This window comes from Girardinichthys multiradiatus, chromosome 8, assembly GCF_021462225.1.
Source record: "Girardinichthys multiradiatus isolate DD_20200921_A chromosome 8, DD_fGirMul_XY1, whole genome shotgun sequence".
Classification (NCBI taxonomy): domain Eukaryota; kingdom Metazoa; phylum Chordata; class Actinopteri; order Cyprinodontiformes; family Goodeidae; genus Girardinichthys; species Girardinichthys multiradiatus.
Window position 1 is genome coordinate 10,745,686 of NC_061801.1, and position 18,669 is coordinate 10,764,354.

Genomic DNA, 18,669 nt, shown 5'->3' on the forward strand with positions numbered 1-18,669 from the left:
AAATTCTACAATGTCTGCATTAAATCCACACAGCCATCTAGCTGCTGCACTAGGCTCAATTACAACTCAAGCTGATCATTATAATGACGTGAATATTCCTGTCACCACACACACTGTGAAGTACTTTAAATTTGTAAAACTATTCAGGACTTCACATAAAAAAATAGAAAATCACCTATAAGCCACCCATGGCGCACGGAGTCTGCTTGAGGTTTGTTTCCAACCCTTATAATTATTAAAGGACTCATGAGCTGAGGAGGCCAACGTGCCACTGCATTAGTGAGACATTAGCACATCATAAATAGGTTGTACATATATTGAATGAAAATGCTTTCTATTCATAAATTCATATTCATTTACAGATGGGACCCTTATAGCTATATGAATGCAGTCCATAGCTCTGATTACATTCAGAAATTGGCTCCTCGCTGCAAATGAGAGCCGCAGTTTAGGAGAACTTTCTATATCAGAGCAACATACGGATGAGGCTGTCCCATATAGCTGGCATGGCCCGGCTCAGGGATGACTGTTAAATACCCGAGCTATCAGTCAGCTCCCTCTGAAAAGCTCCCGTTGAAAGGACTGCAGCTAAGTGAGAACAGGAACCACAGACGCAAGACTCCTCCTGGTTTCCCACTGTAACACTGAGGCCAGCTCTGTGCCCTGGGCAATCTAAACCGGGTGATAAACGGTGCATCATCATGTGCCAGCAGGTCAGTATGATCTCTGAATAAAATGCTCCCTCCAAGTTCTTCCATCCTCCAGCTGGGCCAAAGCCATCATCCCACAGTTACGCACAACTTTATGCAGCTGTTTATGTACATGTGTGATTGTCTACAACTTGTCCACCTTAGGAAGCATCAAACCTGACTTAGGGAATTAGGAATTAATCTGCTGATCCAACACAGTTTTCTTTTTCTGTGAGAATGAAAGTCCCCCTTAGATGATTTGCATGTGTTTATTGCTCCTCAGCACATAGATCAATGCGCAATTACACGCATAGGTCAAATGTATGGGTGGATTTACGCACACTTTCACACAACGTTCATTTTTGTACATGCCTAGTTGTGCGTAAAACATTGCGCCGCAAGATTTTTGTGCGCAAGTACGCTTCGTACATGAGGCCCCAAATAATTATCCCATTGGATCATTTTATACATGAATAAACATATATAACACATTCTTGGAAATACAATACAAACATTAGTATTTAGTTTATATTTTTATTTTCCAGTTATTCTTTTTATTGTTTCACACAGGTTACTTTAATGTGATAGTGCGCCATAGCTTCTTGTAATACTGCTCCTAATAGCTCTGAATCAGCTAAAACTGACATCTGGAGGTCAAACCTTTACAAAAACCAGAGACCGGCTACAGAATTCTGATTGGTCCATCTCTACAAATGAGCATGATAACTCCATGCTGAAATCCTCCATAACCTTTAGCATGTGAATATTCTCTACCTTGCATAAAAGGATTAAAGTAAACAATATATTGCAAACAAAAAGGAGAGTTTATCAGTACTGAGTAATGGGAAAGAATTTAAATGACAGAATTGAGACAAATGGGAACATTTTGGGAAGAAAAATAAGTGATCCCAACATCAAACATAATAAAAACCTGAAAGAATTAATTGACTTCACTCTAATGGTACACATTAAAGTACATTTGTTTGAGAGAAAATAGCCAGGATGAACAGGCTGTTACTTTGCCTTAAATCTCTCCTTTCTCTTGTCTAAGTGCAGCCGTATCCAGTTGAGCTCAGGCAATCATGAATAAGGTTAATTGATGCAGAAGCAGTGTTTAAGAAGCACTCAGAAGCACACTGATGGGTGGGAGGTGTTCCTCTCAGCTCTCAATGGGCACCACCACATCCAGAGGATATGGACTCATTTGAAGATTTTACACAGGGTATTTTGTTACTGTTACTAAAACATGTGTTTGTCCTGTCTGTATAAAACATTTTAACTGGTCCGGTTAAAGGTTTTATCCAGCATGACATTCCACGAGTGGGACTGCATCAGAGTGCAATTTAAAAAGAACAACAATTACAAACTTTACAAGATTATCATTTTTTATATTTTACACATTATTATCACATTTACTTACTATATTGCTTAATTAATATTTGTTTATCTACCTTATCCTCAGCAGGAAATTACATAATCTGACTAGAAATGCCCAACTAAAATTTGAAGTACCAGATTAGGTCCTGATCAAAGCATTTGATCAGAATCCAGCTCATATGGCAGTCAGCTCCAGATGACTGCCGTTTTATGTGATCTACACCACAATACAAAGACTCTAATGGCTTATATGTAGGAAAACTGGTCTAAAATATCTGCTGGTTGAAAATAAGGCTAAAAAAACCATGATTGATGTCTGCAATTGATGTCTGCAGTCTCAACATTTGGCAAGATAGTGACATTTGTTTGAAAGGGTGTAAGAGTCTGAAAGCATTAAACAGTTGCCTGAATTTTTACCCTGCAATCACTGGCTTAGTCTCAACTGAACAATGTCTCCGAATGTGGTTTCTAAGTCAAATTGGGGGGCTGCAAATTCAAAGTTAATATCAGCGCTGCAGTATGTACTGTAACACAAGTGGGGGCTCCTCTAAGTTCCTGAGCTGAAGACAACCACAGTAATTGAAAAATCTTTGTAAATTGTTTGAAAATGAGCTTTGACTTACAGGAGTTCATTCAGGCTCCTAATGTGTCGTAAACCAGAGTGGTGTTGTAAAGATGACTTGCTGGGCATTGCTGAACAATTTGATATTCCTGTGAAGAAACATGTTGCTAAACATGAAATTAAGAATGTTGTTTTGCAGAAACTAGTTGAGATGAAAGTCTTGGGGGACTCGAGTAGAACTGATCTAGATGTGTGTGATTATGTTTCTTCTGTTGAAGCAGGGATTTCCCCTTTGAAAGAGGAAGACGTTGCTGCCATGGCAACTCCCCCAAAAGAGTTGGCAGAGCCTCAAGTGCCTCCTGGGACTTTACCTCATTTCGATCCGGTGTCACCAGACCTCAGTGGGACCAGTGGTAATGTCAGGTTTAAGGTTCGGCTAGAAGCCCATGAAAGGGAAATGGTGCGTAAAGCTGAGTTTGATCTCAAACTTGAGATTCGAAAGCTGGAAATTGAAGCTGAGAAGGAGATCAAATTAAAACAGCTAGAAGTGGAAGCTATGATTCTTTCGCAAAACAAGTCATTACCAGTTTCAGCTGTTCCTTCTGAATCTGTGGCGATCTTGCCAGGTAAAAGAAAGTTTGATGTCAGCAAAAATATTGCTTAGGTGCCACCATTTAGAGAGTCAGAAGTTGATTCCTACTTCAATGCCTTTGAAAGGCTTGAAACAGCACTAGAATGGCCAAAGGAGATGTGGGCTCTGCTACTGCAATGCAAGCTAATGGGTAAAGCACAAGAGGTTGTATCATCTCTGTCTACAGAGGATGGCATGGATTATGATGTACTGAAAAAGTCCATATTGCGTGCTTACGAGCTTGTGCCGGAGGCCTACAGGCAAAAGGTTAGGAATCATAAGAGGTCTAGTGGTCAAACTTCTGTTGAGTTTGCACGAGAGAAAGGAGTTTTATTTGATAAATGGTGTGCAGCTAAGGAAGTCAAGGGAAACTTTGAATCCCTTCGCCAGTTAATCTTACTGGAAGATTTCATGAATACATTGTCTGATATTGGTAGTTTTCTTGAATGAGCAAAAGGTGGATTCATTGTCAAAAGCAGTAATTTTGGCTGATGAGTTTATGTTGACACATAAAAATGTGTTTATATCTACATCTCGTTCAGATAAGGTTTTAACCACCCATCCACAGAAACCTGAACCTGGTCAGTCAAAGGCTAGGACTAAGCAGCCACTTCCTTCACGTGAGGTACGGGAGTGCTTTTACTGCCATAAAAAATGTCATGTCATTGCTGACTGCCTTTCGTTGAAGAATAAAACTTCGTTGACCCAAACAAAGGGGATGGGTTTGCTTAAAGATGCATCACATCCCAGTTCCCAGATGTCTGAGAATGAAATAAATCCCTGTTTAAGCTCTTTTTTACTCAGGGTTTTGTTTCTTTAATCGGTGATCCAAAAGATAACCAACCAGTCACCAAACTGAGGGACACAGGTGGTTCCCAATCTATTATCCGAGAGGGTATTTTGCCTTTATCTGTCATGTCATCTCAGTCAAGTGTTGTCGTCCAAGGTATTGGAATGTCTTTTGTTTCTGCACCTTTGCATAATATTCATATTAACTCAAAAATTGTGAGTGGTTTTTGCAGAGTTGCTGATCTTCCCACTTTGCCCATAAGTGGGATTGACCTCATTTTGGGGAGGACTTGGCTGGTGGAAAGGTGTTGACTGTGCCTGAGGTTTTGGATACTCCTGATACAAGCCTGGAATTTGAACAACCAATGTCTCCTGACATTGTCCCTGCTTGTGGGCCCAATCACCGAAATACGGTCCTGATTTGTCTGACTCTTTTCTTGCTACAGAAACATCTCCTGAAACTGTCAGTTCTGGGAATAATTGTAACAACAAATCTGAAAATGTGTTCTCTCTTCCAAATCTGGACATAGCAGATTTACCAGCTTCTAGAGAGGAGTTTATTGCTGCGCAGAAACAAGATCTGACCCTAGTAAAATGCTGTTCTTCTCTCCTTACCCAGGAGGAAGCACAAGGAAAGAAGGTGGCATATGTGGTGGATAAGGGTCTCCTGTTGCGTCGCTGGGCTGGTGGTGACTTGGAAGACTGGAACATTGTATCAGGTGGTTGTGCCAACAGTGTACCGCATGCAGGTGCAAACTTTAGCACATGACCATCCACTGTCAGGGGATTTGGGCATAAATAAAACCTACAACAGAATTCTCAAACACTATTTTGGGCCTGGACTCAAGTCAGATGTTTCGCATTTTTGTCGTACCTGTCATGTTTGCCAAGTTGCGGGCAAGCCAAATCAAGCCATTCCTCCAGCTCCTTTATCCCCAATTCCAGTAATGGATGAACCATTTGGGAGGGTAATAGTTGACTGCGCAGGTCCCTTACCAAGGTCTAAGAGTGGAAACCAGTTCATCTTAATCATAATGTGTGCTTCCACCAGGTTTCCTGAGGGCGTGGCCCCGATGAGGATCACTGCTCTGGTTATAACAAAAGCACTGGTGAAGTTCTTTTCAGTGTTTGGTCTTCCCAAGGTTGTCCAAACTGACCAAGGCATCAATTTTAAATCTAGGGCCTTTGCACAAATGTTGAAGGAGTTGGGTGTAGAGCATGTTACATCAAGCTCTTATCATCGTGAAAGTCAGGGTGCACTTGAAAGATTTCACCATACCTTACAATCAATGCTACGTAAATCCTGTATGGATACGGGGAGGGACTAGGATGAAGGTCTCCCATTTATGTTATTTGCTGTACACAGTGATGCCTTTTGGGTTATGTAATACCCCTACTACATTTAAAAGGCTTGTAAATAAAGTACTGGAAGGTGTGCCGAATTGCCGAGAATACCTAGATGATATTGTTATATACTCTGGTGATTGGACTGACCATCTTGCTACCTTGCTTGAAGTTTTCTAACGCCTTGCAGCTGCCTCACTGACTCTCAATCTTTCAAAGTGTGAGTTTGAAAAAGGTACCATTCTCTATCTTGGTGGAGGACAGGTGTGTTCTGTGGATGCAAATGTCAAGGTTATTTTTGACTTTCCAGTTCCTTCTAACAGAAGAGAGCTCCGTCGGTTCCTTGGGATGGCAGAGTTCTACCGTCGCTTTTGTAAGAACTTCTCAACAGTAGCCGCAACTTTAACTGCTTTGAACAGACCTTCTACACCTTTTATTTGGTCTGATGAATGCCTACATACATTTAAGAACCTTAAAGGATTGCTTTCTTGTTCTCCTGTTCTTTCTGCCCCAAATTTCAACCTGCCATTTAAACTGGAGATAGATGCCTGTGCAATTGGGGTAGGAGCTGTCCTTCTACAGGAGGGTGAGGATGGCCTAGACCATCCTGTGCGTTACTTGTAAAGGAAGTTTAATTTTCATCAAAGTAGGTACTCTATGATTGAGAAGGAAACACTTGCATTGCTCTTGGCATTGCAGCACTTTGAGGTTTATCTGGGTTTAAGTGTGGAACCCATAACCATCTTCACAGACCATAATCCACTTGCGTTTTTTTCCAGGATATATAATCAAAATCAGAGACTTATGCGGTGGGCTTTAATCATTCAGGAGTACAACCTCAAGATCTGCCATAAAAAGGGATCGGAGAACATTTTGGCTGATGCTTTGTGTCATGTGCATTTTGACCCTTTGTTTTGGTTAGGGGCGTTCCAAACATTTTGTTTGGACTTGTAAGGGTAGGGGTCTTACATGTCTGTCAGACTGTCTCTTAATGCCTGTAGCACAGACAATAAGAGTGTTCTGCTACATGCCCTACGTCACTGCTCTCTAGACTCACTCCTCATTTAATGAAAGCATTCAGGGCAGCAGGTCCATCAGTTCCTTAGATCTTGTACATGGAAAACTGATCCAATAGCATGTCCACATACTTCTGCCTGACATGAGGAGCATAAAAGCCCCCGTTGGATAACATGAGGGTTCCTAGACTGGGCTGCACAGCACACACTTCAGCTGGCTGTAAGCCAGGGTTGCTCTAACAGCACAGCATCACACACAAGCCTACACAGAGACAATGGTTGTAACTAATCTACACATATAGTGTGTGATTTATAACACACCTGCACAAGATTTCCCGAATATACTGTCATAGCAACATCAATGTGTGCAATATTAATTATATTAATATGTTTGGAGTGCAATAGTTGCTGGCTAATATATTCCAAGTGTTATGAACTATTTTACATGCTAATGTAATATATAGCTAGTTGGACGAAGTTTAATGCTCACACTGGATACAAGTAACTTTACCCAAAATGCTAAAGGTCACAGAGTGATGGAAGCAAAGATGAGAATGAGTGGAAAGAGGAACACAGTCATTAATTACGCCTGATATCATCCATGCAATATTTCCCAATGTTATCAACATTGCCAGATTTTCTCACACCGTGCCTTTCTGCAGCAGTAAAAACCAGATACTAAAACTGAAGGTAAAGGTCAAGAGCAAAAAGTCTTTATTCAGTTAAAACAACAGTGGATCAGGATTATATACAGTGACGGAGATCTTCCAGTCTGTTTCACTGGTTGACACATTCCTTTCCATTATCAAAAAGAAAAATATGATGAATATATGTACTCACTTTGCTCGTTGCAGAAGTCTGATTCTTTCATGGTACTGGGCATCAACAGCTCTCCTACAGCAGGCTGAATGGACACACTGAACTGGTCCTCCTTGGTGCTGAGGAAGGATAAACAGAATTACAGAGGTTACCTTAAGACACTCTCAGACATGGAACACTTTCCTCATTGGACTTTGGATTGTTTTTGTCAACATGATGTTTTGACCAAAATCTTTGATGTTTCCCTGTTTTAGCTTTTGTCTAAAAAGTTGTATATTTTACCAGGGCTTAATTTCTACAGCACCATTAAATGAACCCAAACCGCCGGAGTGGTTGCACCCAATCACAGCTTTCTATTATCGCTAAACTAAAGGGCTATTTCGCTGTTTTTAAAGAATATGGACAGCATATCTAGCTCAAAACCCAAAACAAACCTATAAAAATTGAAGGGAATAACTTTATACTAAACGGAAATTCTTTAAAACACAGATCACAGTAGATGAAACCTTTATTCTACTTGTGCAAACAAACAAGAACAACTTTCAATACATTTTTTGGCGTGCGAACCACACTTAGAAGTGTGAAAACTTAAATGTGGGCCTGTCAAATGTGGAATATTCTATAATAATTATAGATTATTTCAAATGGCGCTTGTGATTTAGGAAAAAAAAAGAAAATTGACCCATTTTTCCAAAACCTTTTGTGAAACCTTATTTTGGGCTCATGAAAAGTACAGGTTAAAGGTGAAAAATTATTGCTTTATGTTAAAATATGAACTATAAAGCTGCATATGGTTTTAATGTTTAATGTTTTTAAGATTATATTAAAACCTTATTTATAAAAAAGGCTTTATCCATTTAAGAGGACAGTCAATTTAAAAAAATGCCTTTTAGTTTAAGTTGATGTTAAACTGAGTGAACCAACAGATTTGTAACGTATTGTGTGTTTTGTGCGGTTGAGTGTCCATCTGCTGTTTTTGTGTATGAAATGATTCAACTCTGACTGCCTAGAAAACCAACGCTCTGTGAAAAGCATTTTGGAGCAAATTGATCCCCCCCTCAGCTCAATCAGATTTTCTGATAAGGTTATTGATTAGCTGAGCAGTGGTGCCAATGGCATTCAGCAGGCTGATTTGGGCTGGCGCTGATTAGTAGGGGAATAATTGTTATCCCAGAGAACCGGGATCAATTGTGGCTGACGTCTCACCTGGGAATGAAGACAGAGTGAGGGTGAAAAAAAAAAAAAAATTAAGAACAGGCAAGAGAGACAACATGACACAAAGCGAGACACGATGCCGACCAGAAGTAGGAATCAAATCGAATCCAACAGTCACACGGCTGATTTTTATGAGGGTTTCCTGTTGTCTTACCATAACTGGAAGTTGGCTGCTTGTGTTGAGTCACTGAAGTCGATACCCATGGACACGGTCACTGAGGCCTCTGACTCCAACCGCTCTGAGAATGGAAATGAGGGGAGGAAACAGGAGAGGAGGGAAGAGAGAGTGAGTTCCAAGGGCACAGTGTGCAGCATGGGGAAGGATGAAGTAAAGGGAGAGTGGATGTGGTGGCGGAGCGGAGACGGAGCGGGCTGCCACAGCAGCAGAGTGGAACAGACAAGCATCTACACAGCATGTGTTTTCTACATCGCAAAGCAAGGCCACCATGTGTGAGAAATCTATCTTTCAATCTCTTTCCCAACAAATTCAGCCTCTGAAGAAAAACAAAAAAAAACACCAAAGAGAAGCATCCTTCCAAAACAACAGAGCCGTCAAGGACTAAATCAGCATCAAGAGAGCGGAGCTGGCAAGGAATTTAAAAATGCTTAGGCGAGAATGAGGACGGCTTAAAGTTACACCTGGAGTTTGGAGCGACTTTACCTAATTTGTGTGATCGCTGTGACCGAATCGTCAGGTAAAGTTTTAACCAGCAGCTGAACATGACCTAGTCAAAAAGCAACCACCCTCCTGGAGCCATCATCTGAAGTAACTCATTTTAAAAAAAAAAAAAAGGGTTTCTGTACCTAATGCACTACAGAACAATAACCCAATAACCACAAATAGCGGTATCGTATCCTTTAATCTAACATATATAGGGACAGGCAGCAGAAAAGAGCAAAATCACGTACTATTACTATACTTTAGCAAACAAACATAAAACAGCTCTACATAAAGCTTTGTCTATATTCATCCCCTGCAGTTTATCCAAACTAAATCCAGCCACTCGCTCACAGTAGCCATACTCAATCGATCCAAATTACCCACCGTTTGGCTGCATGAGTTCCTTCAATGCCCAATCAATCCCCTGCAAAGGGCGGTTTTAACATGCTTCATCACACACCACTCCTGTCTCACTGTGCACTCAGGCACACGTGCAGAAAAAGGTACAGTTTTTAGACTGAAAACTGGATTTTATTTTCCTGATCAATATCAATGAAAATAATTTGGCATTGGCTTTAGGCTGAGGGAATGGGACAGAACTGTTTGCATAGGTGGGGGGTAATCAGGCTTTGATAACTTGATGAGCATTAAAGATCTGTCTGGAAAAAAAAACATCATGAGAAAATAAAAATCTCCATGAGCCGCTAGCGTGGACCAGGGGCGACCTCTAAAAGTAAAACAATACTTTAAATGTGGCTACAAATCTGAAACTAATAAATGTTTTAGCAAAATATGCAAGGAAAAAAAATACAGATTAGAAAGACTCATCGCACAGTGATATATTTCAGCCATTTACTTCTGTTAATATTGATGATTACGGCTGACGTAAAATGAAAGCCCAAAATTAAGTTTCTGACAAAACTATATTTATCCAAGACCATAAAAACAACTTTAACCCAAAATTTATTCAAACATATATCCTTGCACTTTAGTTTATCCAGTCAGTAGTTGGTTAAACATCAATTACTGCATCAACACCGTGTTGTTTGCAGGTGATTGGGCCACGGTCCTGCTGAGGGGCTCAGGAAGCCCAGGTTGCTTTGATAGCGGCCCTCAGCTCGTCTGGAATGTTGGCTCTGGTCTTCCTGTCCACAATACTACATTAATTCTCTGTGGGTTCTGGGTGAAACCAGTTTGCTGGCCAGTAGCACCTTGGTCAATAAAGCGGGTACAGGTCCTTCAGGGAGTGAGTCGACGACAAGTTGCCGGGCAACCGTCAAGTCATCAGTTTACCGCATGAATGAGTAGCTTATAATGTCACATTTCTGTATTATAAATCCATTTCTATCCTATTTTTTTATTGCTTAATGTAATGTTTTAATTTTCTGAAAACTTCATTGTGGATTGTCACTGTAAGCCAAGATCATTAAAATGACAAGAAATAACGATTTTGTGAAATATTTAACATTTCTGTTTTTGACCTAAATTACTGAATTAATTCAAGTTGTATTTTTTTTTTAATATCTTTCAGAAAGTTACCTATAAGAACGAAAGGGAATCGAAAATGTCACATTTTACTACACAATAAAACTAAGAACAGTAAACTGTTTAAACAGTGAAAAAAACAAATGTGAAATTCTCACAGAGAACAACTATAAATCAAAATTATTTAAAAACCTGTAAAATAAAATGTTAATGTTAAAGAGTAATGAGAGATTTGTTTTGTCAGTTATAGATCATCAACAAAAGGCATTAAATTGATCAGTGTTCATTCAGACAGCTAATTCTTATTATGTTTTAGTCAGTCTTTTGACTAAAATGTCATTTAGTTTTCACCATTATTTCTGGTAATTCTTTATTTTGTTTTAGCTACATTTTACTTTATTGTCAACTAAATTGACTGAAAATGTAGTTGAGTAAAATCTGAAGTTTTGGAGGAAGGCTTATTTCTTCACAGAGGTCAAATACTGATCCCTGGATGGAACTGAATTAAACATACATTTAGCTAAGACAAGCATGTCTGTTATTTCAACCAACTGAAGAAAATTTTGCTTTTTTGTTGAAATTAAAAAGGGGGATAGAGGGATAAAAGTAGGGAAAACACTGCATAGGATGTGCATAGTATGCAAAGATTAAGTGTCATCGGTTGTTTTTCACCACTCTCACATTTCCCAACAACTAAAAATGAGTCCAACTGGATTTGATCTCCGTGGTCTTGCTTTTATTCGTTGACGAAAATGACTGTGTTGGACATTATAGCTTGCCATATTTATAGAGGGTGCGTCACGTTGTACATGCTGTGAAGAAAATTTACAGAAGAGGGAAAATTTGACATAAAACATGAAATCCTTCAGCGAATTTAATGTCAAAATAGCTTTAAATAATCGTCAACGTTGCAGCTGTGTGTGTATGAATGTTCCGCACACACACAGATGGACTTTCCCCAGCCCAATAAGGGTGACAGGTAATTAATGGTCTGTTTCTGAGATCTTAAACTTAGAAACGACAATATTAAGAATAAGAATAAAGACATAAAGGCTAAATTTGGCTCAGCTTCAAATTGTAAAGAATTCTCCGAATGTAGGTGCCATTATCAGCTTCCTACAAAATCCTCACTGACTCTAAATGGAGTCATTCTGAGCAGGAATAAGGATTAGAAACCCAATGGGTACCTCTTTGGTTCGCTTGCAAACTAAACGTATATGTTTTGTTCTTTTAAAGTGAAGTAGATCTATTTTATGTGTCTTTAACAAACGTGTACAAAGTATCTAGTAAGAGAATAGCTTTCAGTGTTGTTGCTACATATTAGGTAACAGATGTTTTCTCTGTGTGAGGAACTCACCAACAGTGTTGAAGCAGTGGATATTCAGGCTCGCTGGGCTCCGATCTCCTATATGGATCTCTTCCAGGCTGTGATCTGAGCCGTTCGTCAGTATGACCTGAACTGCAACCATACTGGGCTGGTACAAACATGTTTGCCGGGGGAAATGGTACTTGGCTGACAGCCCTTTTCCTGTCATATGGTGGAGTAGCTCATAGGTTTTCACAGGGCCAAATGACGAAGTAGTGACCTGGAAAGACACAGGAAGAAATCAGAATTTCCGTTTGGTCCGTGTAGTTTTTCAGCTAATGGACCAATGGATCAATTCTTCTAGATAAAAGTAAGGATAAAATAATTTTTCAACTTTTTCACATTTTGTCAACATTTCAAGGAGATTTTAGGCGATAGACCAACAAAAGGTTGTGCTCAGAAAAGAAAAAGGACACATAATTTTCACATTTCTTCTAACAATTAAGGATCTGAAAAGTAGTGGCGCAGTATTATTCAGCAGGCCTTTACTCCGATACTCCTAAATAACATCCAGCCTTCAGGAGTCACCTGATCAGTAAAAAGAGCCCAGCTGTGTGTAACTTGATCTCAGCATAAACGCAGCTGTTCTGTGAAGACCTCAAAAGTTTGTTAGAGACCACTGGTGAATAAACAGCATCATTCAGACCAAGGAACACAGCACACAGGTCCGAAAGAAGATTTTGGAGACGTTTAGCACAACTATGCATTTTATCACCAAGTATGGCATGACTTTAAACCTACATGACATGACTGCACTTAAACTGACAGGCCAGACAGGGTGAGCATTAATCACAGAAGAAGCAAAGAAGAGCTGCAGAGATCCACAGCTCAGGTGGGAGAATCTGGAAAAGAGTTGAGACTGAGCCTGAGGTTTACCGTCCAGGAGGACAATGAGCATAAACATACAGAGGGATGGTTTGAATGATATCCAAAGTCCCGACCTAAATCCAGCTGTGAATTCACAGCAAGACCTGAAAATTGATGGTCACAGACACTCTCCATCCAATCTAGTTGAGCTGGAGCTTTTCTCAAATTGAGAACTTGCAAAAGATTCAGCCTCTAGAGATATACTCCAACAATGACACAAGACTACCATAAAATATTGACTCAGGGAGCAAATACAAATGCACACAACGCCTTAAAGTTTTATTTGTATTTTCTTCCACTTCACAATACTGCATGACCTTGTGAAAAAGTTCATGGGGGTATGAACACTTTTGCAAGGCTGTACAGCAGCTTTCTGCGGGAACACAATATTGTGCATATGCATCCAACCTGAAGGCCAGATTATTACAAGAATGTCCGTTCTTCACATCCTGGATGTTCACACAATTGAACGTATCTAATGAGCAGCTAGCAGGCCCCTCTTTTTAGTGAGGTGGGAGCCGTCCCAACTCTCTCTTCGTTAACTCTGAGGTGAAGAAGAGTGCATTTATGAAACGTCCTCAATCAGCTGAGTTAGATGAAAATGGGCTGGATGCTCAGGCAAAGCAGGCTGAATAAAAACATCTCTAATGAATAGAAACTACAAGGGCCTGCATAGCCAAACCTGCCTCTGGCTGCCTGCTTAAAAAGGAGCTTTTATGCTTTCAGAGGCAGGAAATTGTATTACCCCTGAGAGACACTGAAAAGACAGGAGGTGGAGGCGGCGTTTAAGTTACTATCCTTAAAATTAACATCCTGTTACGCAGATGAACACTTTTCACTCTTGATGGTGTTGAGATGTTCTCCTGATGCTGGCAACTGTTTGCTCTCATTAGAGAGACAAGATGTCTCAGCCCACACAAGGCAACACAATACACTGTTCACACGGTTTTATTTTTTTAAACGCAGAAAATTGTCACATAATGTCCATAAACATCGGCAGTGTCTGTGCTGTCAGTAGGCAAAACAAGGTAATGATAACCACATCAAAAGTATGAGTTTTTTTCTTTAGGCTGCAAGAAAAGTCAGAGATCATTTCTTTCCTGACTGCCAGCAGTAATTAGTATAGAAATAAGCTAGAAGGTTGATACAGCCTGTTAAGACGGATAATAATTATCACCTGAAAGCACTCAATCCAAACCTTGTAACAATAAACAGGAGTTCAAGGAATAAAAATATCTATGTAATTGTTGTATTGTGCTCAAATAATAATTTGGGGCTTTATTCATTCATTTATTCTTTTATCAGAGTGGATTAATAAAACAAAATACAACTTCTAGGATTCTTAGGGGAAAAAAAAAAGAAGTTTAGTGAAGTTCGAATTGGGGATTTTCTCTTATTCACACTGCGAAAATAATATATGCTCTAATAAAATATTTGCATAATTGTTGCAGAACATATGCCTAAATGCACCCAAATATTTTAATAAGTGGTGCTGAAGGTTTTAAAATGTCTTAATCTTACAAGATAAACCCAATTCACTTCTTATTAGGTCTAAGGTTTACAAGCAAAATGACAAGATTTACACATCTTGGGATAGACGCCTAAACAACTGCAGATTCCAAGTTCATCCGATCAAACAACCATATTTAAGTACAAGTTATTCCGATGTGTCAAAACTCTGTTAACGATCTGCACGAACAACTAAACAGTCTCCCTCAGATGAAAGGAAATTAGTTAAGATGTTCAGAAAGAGCCCAGGAATCACCAGTCGGCCATAAACTGGAAACCACTAGAACACCAGTGTCCCTGCCCACGGTGAAGTGAGTTTTATATTGCCGTGGTCACAGCTTCGGCAGAGGAAGAAGTCCCTCTTCCAAGATCAACACCTTCAAGCTAAACTTTGCAGGGAACCAAATTAATGAGCTAGATTCCATGTGGAGAAAAGTTTTATGGTCAGACAGGACAAAGATTGAGTGGTCCCACCTTGATGACAAGACGTATGCTAGGAGGAAATGAGGTGAAAACATCATGTATGGTGGTGGTAGCACCATGCTGTGGGCTGTTTTGCTGCTACTAGTAGTGGTGCGCTGAGCAGAGTGGAGGGAAATGTAAAAAAAAAAAAAAAAAAAAAGCATCAATACCTCCAAATTCCTAAACTTCACCTCAAATCAACAGTACCAGATGGTTGAAACACTGATACAATTAGGAGCTCCACCAGTAGCTCCATCAGGTTAAGGCAGAGTAACAATTCAACTTCTGGAATGACCTTCTCATAGCCAGGGTTTGAGCTGCATGCTTAATAGCAGCTCCAAACCAAGAAAAGGAAAAAAAAAAAATAAATATAAAACACCAAGTCTGCCAGTAGCAGAGGTCAAAAATCCAGCCAGACTGGTGGTGATCCAAAGGTCAACTTAGGCCCTGTCCACACAGAGACAAAAACCCCATCATGTCAAAAACAATAAAAAAAAAAAAAGTTTAGCAGCACCACTTAAAATGTATGCATGCTGACCCAGTTGGTGGTGCTGTGACACTGCCACAGAAACACACCAAAAACAGTGGACAAAAACGGCGACTCGCGCAGACAACTCATGTGAGGTGAAAACAGCAACATGGTGACAAAGAGGCACATGCGGGATGGAGCTACAATGTCTTTGGGGATGGAGCTACGATGTCATCGTTTCAAATACGTTTAGCACAAACGGAAATACAAAACTGGCATTTTGAAACTTTTCCACCCCGGGAACCGGTTTAAAAAATGATCCATCTTCCCAAACTGACGGATCCTTGTGGACGCAACCCCTGAACAACAAACTATCTTTGTGGATACATCTAAGCCAGTCTTTGGTTGGACGGGGCCCTAGTATAACTATGTAAAAACAAACCAAGATCGGGTCCCAAACCACAAAAGGATGTAAAGCCAGACCCCACCTTTAAAAAAGGCCCAGGCTGCTCCGGTTGGTGAAAAATGATGGACAGTGAGCCAATTGATCTTTCTGTGACTACAACATTGTGAAGTGAACGAGAAAAAGAAACAACAGGTAGTAGATATATACTATACTGCCAAAAGTACTGGATCACACCACCAAATCAATGAATTCTGGTGTTCCAATCACTTCCATGGCTGCAGTGTATAAGGTTTGGTGTGGAGAAACCCGACTGGCCTGCACAGAGTCCTGACCTCAACCTTCTTGAACATATTTGGGATGAATCAGTTAATTTGTCACTATATTGAAGGGTATATGAAACTGCCAACTGCTCTACAACTACATCAGTGACACCATCTAAGAACAGCTATCAAAAAGAAATAAAAATCACAATTGAGATACAAAAATATAAACAAGACACGGTCCCTGTAACTCTTGACAGGAACAAGGTGTCTCCTGCGACCGTACCATCCTACCGTCTGTAACAGAGGTCACAAAAACATTTGCCGCAGCGCTGTGAAGCCGCGGCGTCCTCACAAGCACCCGTCACGCCACCGCCAGCCAGCAAATTTATCGGACCACTTTTGGATGTGTCGGAGCAGTCGGTGTCGATAAAGCCTGCCGTAATGTTTGCCACGCCATCACAACAGAGATTTACCTCCCCTGACAGAGACATCCTGCCTCAAGGTCCTTTCTGTTGACTCGCCGTGAGCAGGCGACAGGGACAGGACAGGGCTTCAAACTGCATATTATCACCAATTTGACATGGTGGACAGTTAAAGGCTGACACAAGTGCCCACACAAGCCTCGTTCCATCCACTGTTGTTCTATGCTGCACAGAGCAATCCCATAACACCTCAAGTGTAAATAAGAGAGACGGAGGGATGCAACCTTGACTTCTCTGTCAGTCTCCCTTTCTTTCCTTCATTTTGGGTCGGGCTGAGAGTCTCAGCCCCGGACAGGAAGGAGGGAGGTGACAATAAGCGAGGAAGTTGATTGAGAGGCTCTATTATGCATCAACTTAAAGGAAGCTCCGGTGATGGATGACACAGACACACCAGTCACCTTCAGAGCCCGGACGCACCGTTCCCTGCATCCTCTCTAGCAAATGACCTGAAAATCCCGCTGACGTATTCAAAAGGTGCTAAAAAGGATCCAGGCAGCCTTGTGCCGAACACATAGGACTGCCGATTGAAAAGAAAGAGCTGGGAAGTGCACAGCGATGCATGGGTACATATTGAAAATCCATTTTTGTTTTGCAGATATTGTACGCCTCGGATAGGAGCGACAGGATTTCATTACCTTCTCCAAGAGTTGGGAGGTTTAAGGTAAGGGACGTGTGTTTGACTTTAGGCCCTAACTGGTCCCTTCAGTCTGAAGATGACAAATAATTGAGGCGTCACAAAGACCTTGACTGTAAATTGAATTAAATAAATGTTAGTACAGCCACCTAAAACTACTTTAATTTGACAAGGAGCCTCTCCAGAACATACATACAGAGGTTAGTTAATTCATGTCAATTTTGCAGGAAATTAGATATTCTCAAATGATTAATTTTGAAATTTTTCATTAAGGAACATTAGCAATAATAGAGTATTGTTATTCAGAGGCAGGAGTGTCCTTCATCTAGTTTCACAAGTACTGCACACACTTTTTATTCATCTATTTACTGAACCCAAGCACAGCTTGACATACTACTTTAATTCATAGTTAACTTTTGTCATCTTTTTGACAAATTCTGATGAATAATCCCACCAACAAGAATTGCTCTGAAAATAAATGGTAATTTATCATCCTAAAAAAACCCAAAACATAACAAGACTGTTAACTAAAACATTTTTATTTACCTAACAATGGAAATATTTGTCATTTATATGGGGTACCATTGAAATGAACATCTTTCTCCCAGATGTGGGGACATTTAAATATTTGTAGTTCTTTGACAGTGTTATTGTATTAACTTTTTTAAATTTGATCTTGTTTCAACCACAAGAGGCCATGCATTTTATTGGGATTTTCAATTATAGACAGACAAAAAGTAATAATTGGTCCTTAAGTGGAAAGAGAATTTTTTTTTATCAGAAAAGCCGCGAGCGACATGATCGCGAAGCAGCAAACGGCTTGCCATAATCACAAATGTTGCTTCCATGTCATGATTGCCCGTGTTTTTTATTCAGGAACATATTTCCTCAACAGCCAAAACTTGTCCAGTATACTAGCATTTTCTCTGCCTGCTGACCAGCAGTGTGCAGCAACAGGTAACAGATGAATGATGCTGTGTTGCTAAATGCTCCATACAACCAAAAAGGAACTCTTATCACTCAAGCTGTTTCTCTGCCTTCCCATTAAAATGATGTTAAATGGTGGGAAATGTATAAAGGAACATTTTAGGTTTTTAGCAACCATAACTTTTAAAAAACCTCTATGTACCTTGATAGACATGCCGACTTCCTGATTGAGTCCAAAAACACAGATTTAATTTAGGCAGCGTGAAACTGGTTATATCTAGATATTTAAAGTTTGAATATAACACTTTTCTTAAAAACATTTGAATACGCAGATTATCTTTTTACCTTATATAATGACAAGTTCATCCATTATCATAAGGAAAAACATTCAGAAGTGAAGGAGCTTAATTATTAAAAGACAAATGGAGTCATAATTATATCTATAGTTTATACATTTCAAAAAGACAAGTCAATGAGTTCTGAATGGCAACAAAAACACCAATTATCAGCATTACGAGTTAAACTCTGTCTTAGAAAAAGATAAACACAAGAGAAGCAAACAGAGCAAAGAGAAAAGATAAAAATCCATCTGGAAATGTATACAGCGTGACCAAATCGTATAAATAAGCAGATAAAAGGCCAAAGAGCTGCGTTAAAGCCCATCCATTCTCCAGAGCAACCAGCTGGTTCCCAGGC

At 40.0% G+C, this 18,669-nt stretch overlaps 1 protein-coding gene across 3 annotated transcripts in view; it reads right to left on the reverse strand.

Annotated features, from left to right (window-relative positions):
• ap3b1a (adaptor related protein complex 3 subunit beta 1a) overlaps positions 1 to 18,669 on the reverse strand; it is an 80,321-nt gene that overhangs the window by 16,443 nt on the left and 45,209 nt on the right. For 2 of the 3 annotated variants that reach the window (XM_047373001.1, XM_047373003.1), the window contains 3 exons: positions 11,946 to 12,174; positions 8,597 to 8,681; positions 7,249 to 7,346 (listed from right to left, as the gene is read on the reverse strand). In XM_047373001.1, coding sequence (XP_047228957.1) covers positions 7,249 to 7,346; positions 8,597 to 8,681; positions 11,946 to 12,174 — 412 coding nt within the window. Of the gene's footprint in view, positions 1 to 6,540; positions 6,543 to 7,248; positions 7,347 to 8,596; positions 8,682 to 11,945; positions 12,175 to 18,669 lie in introns of all 3 variants that reach the window. The other variant, XR_007039351.1, reaches the window with a different exon arrangement.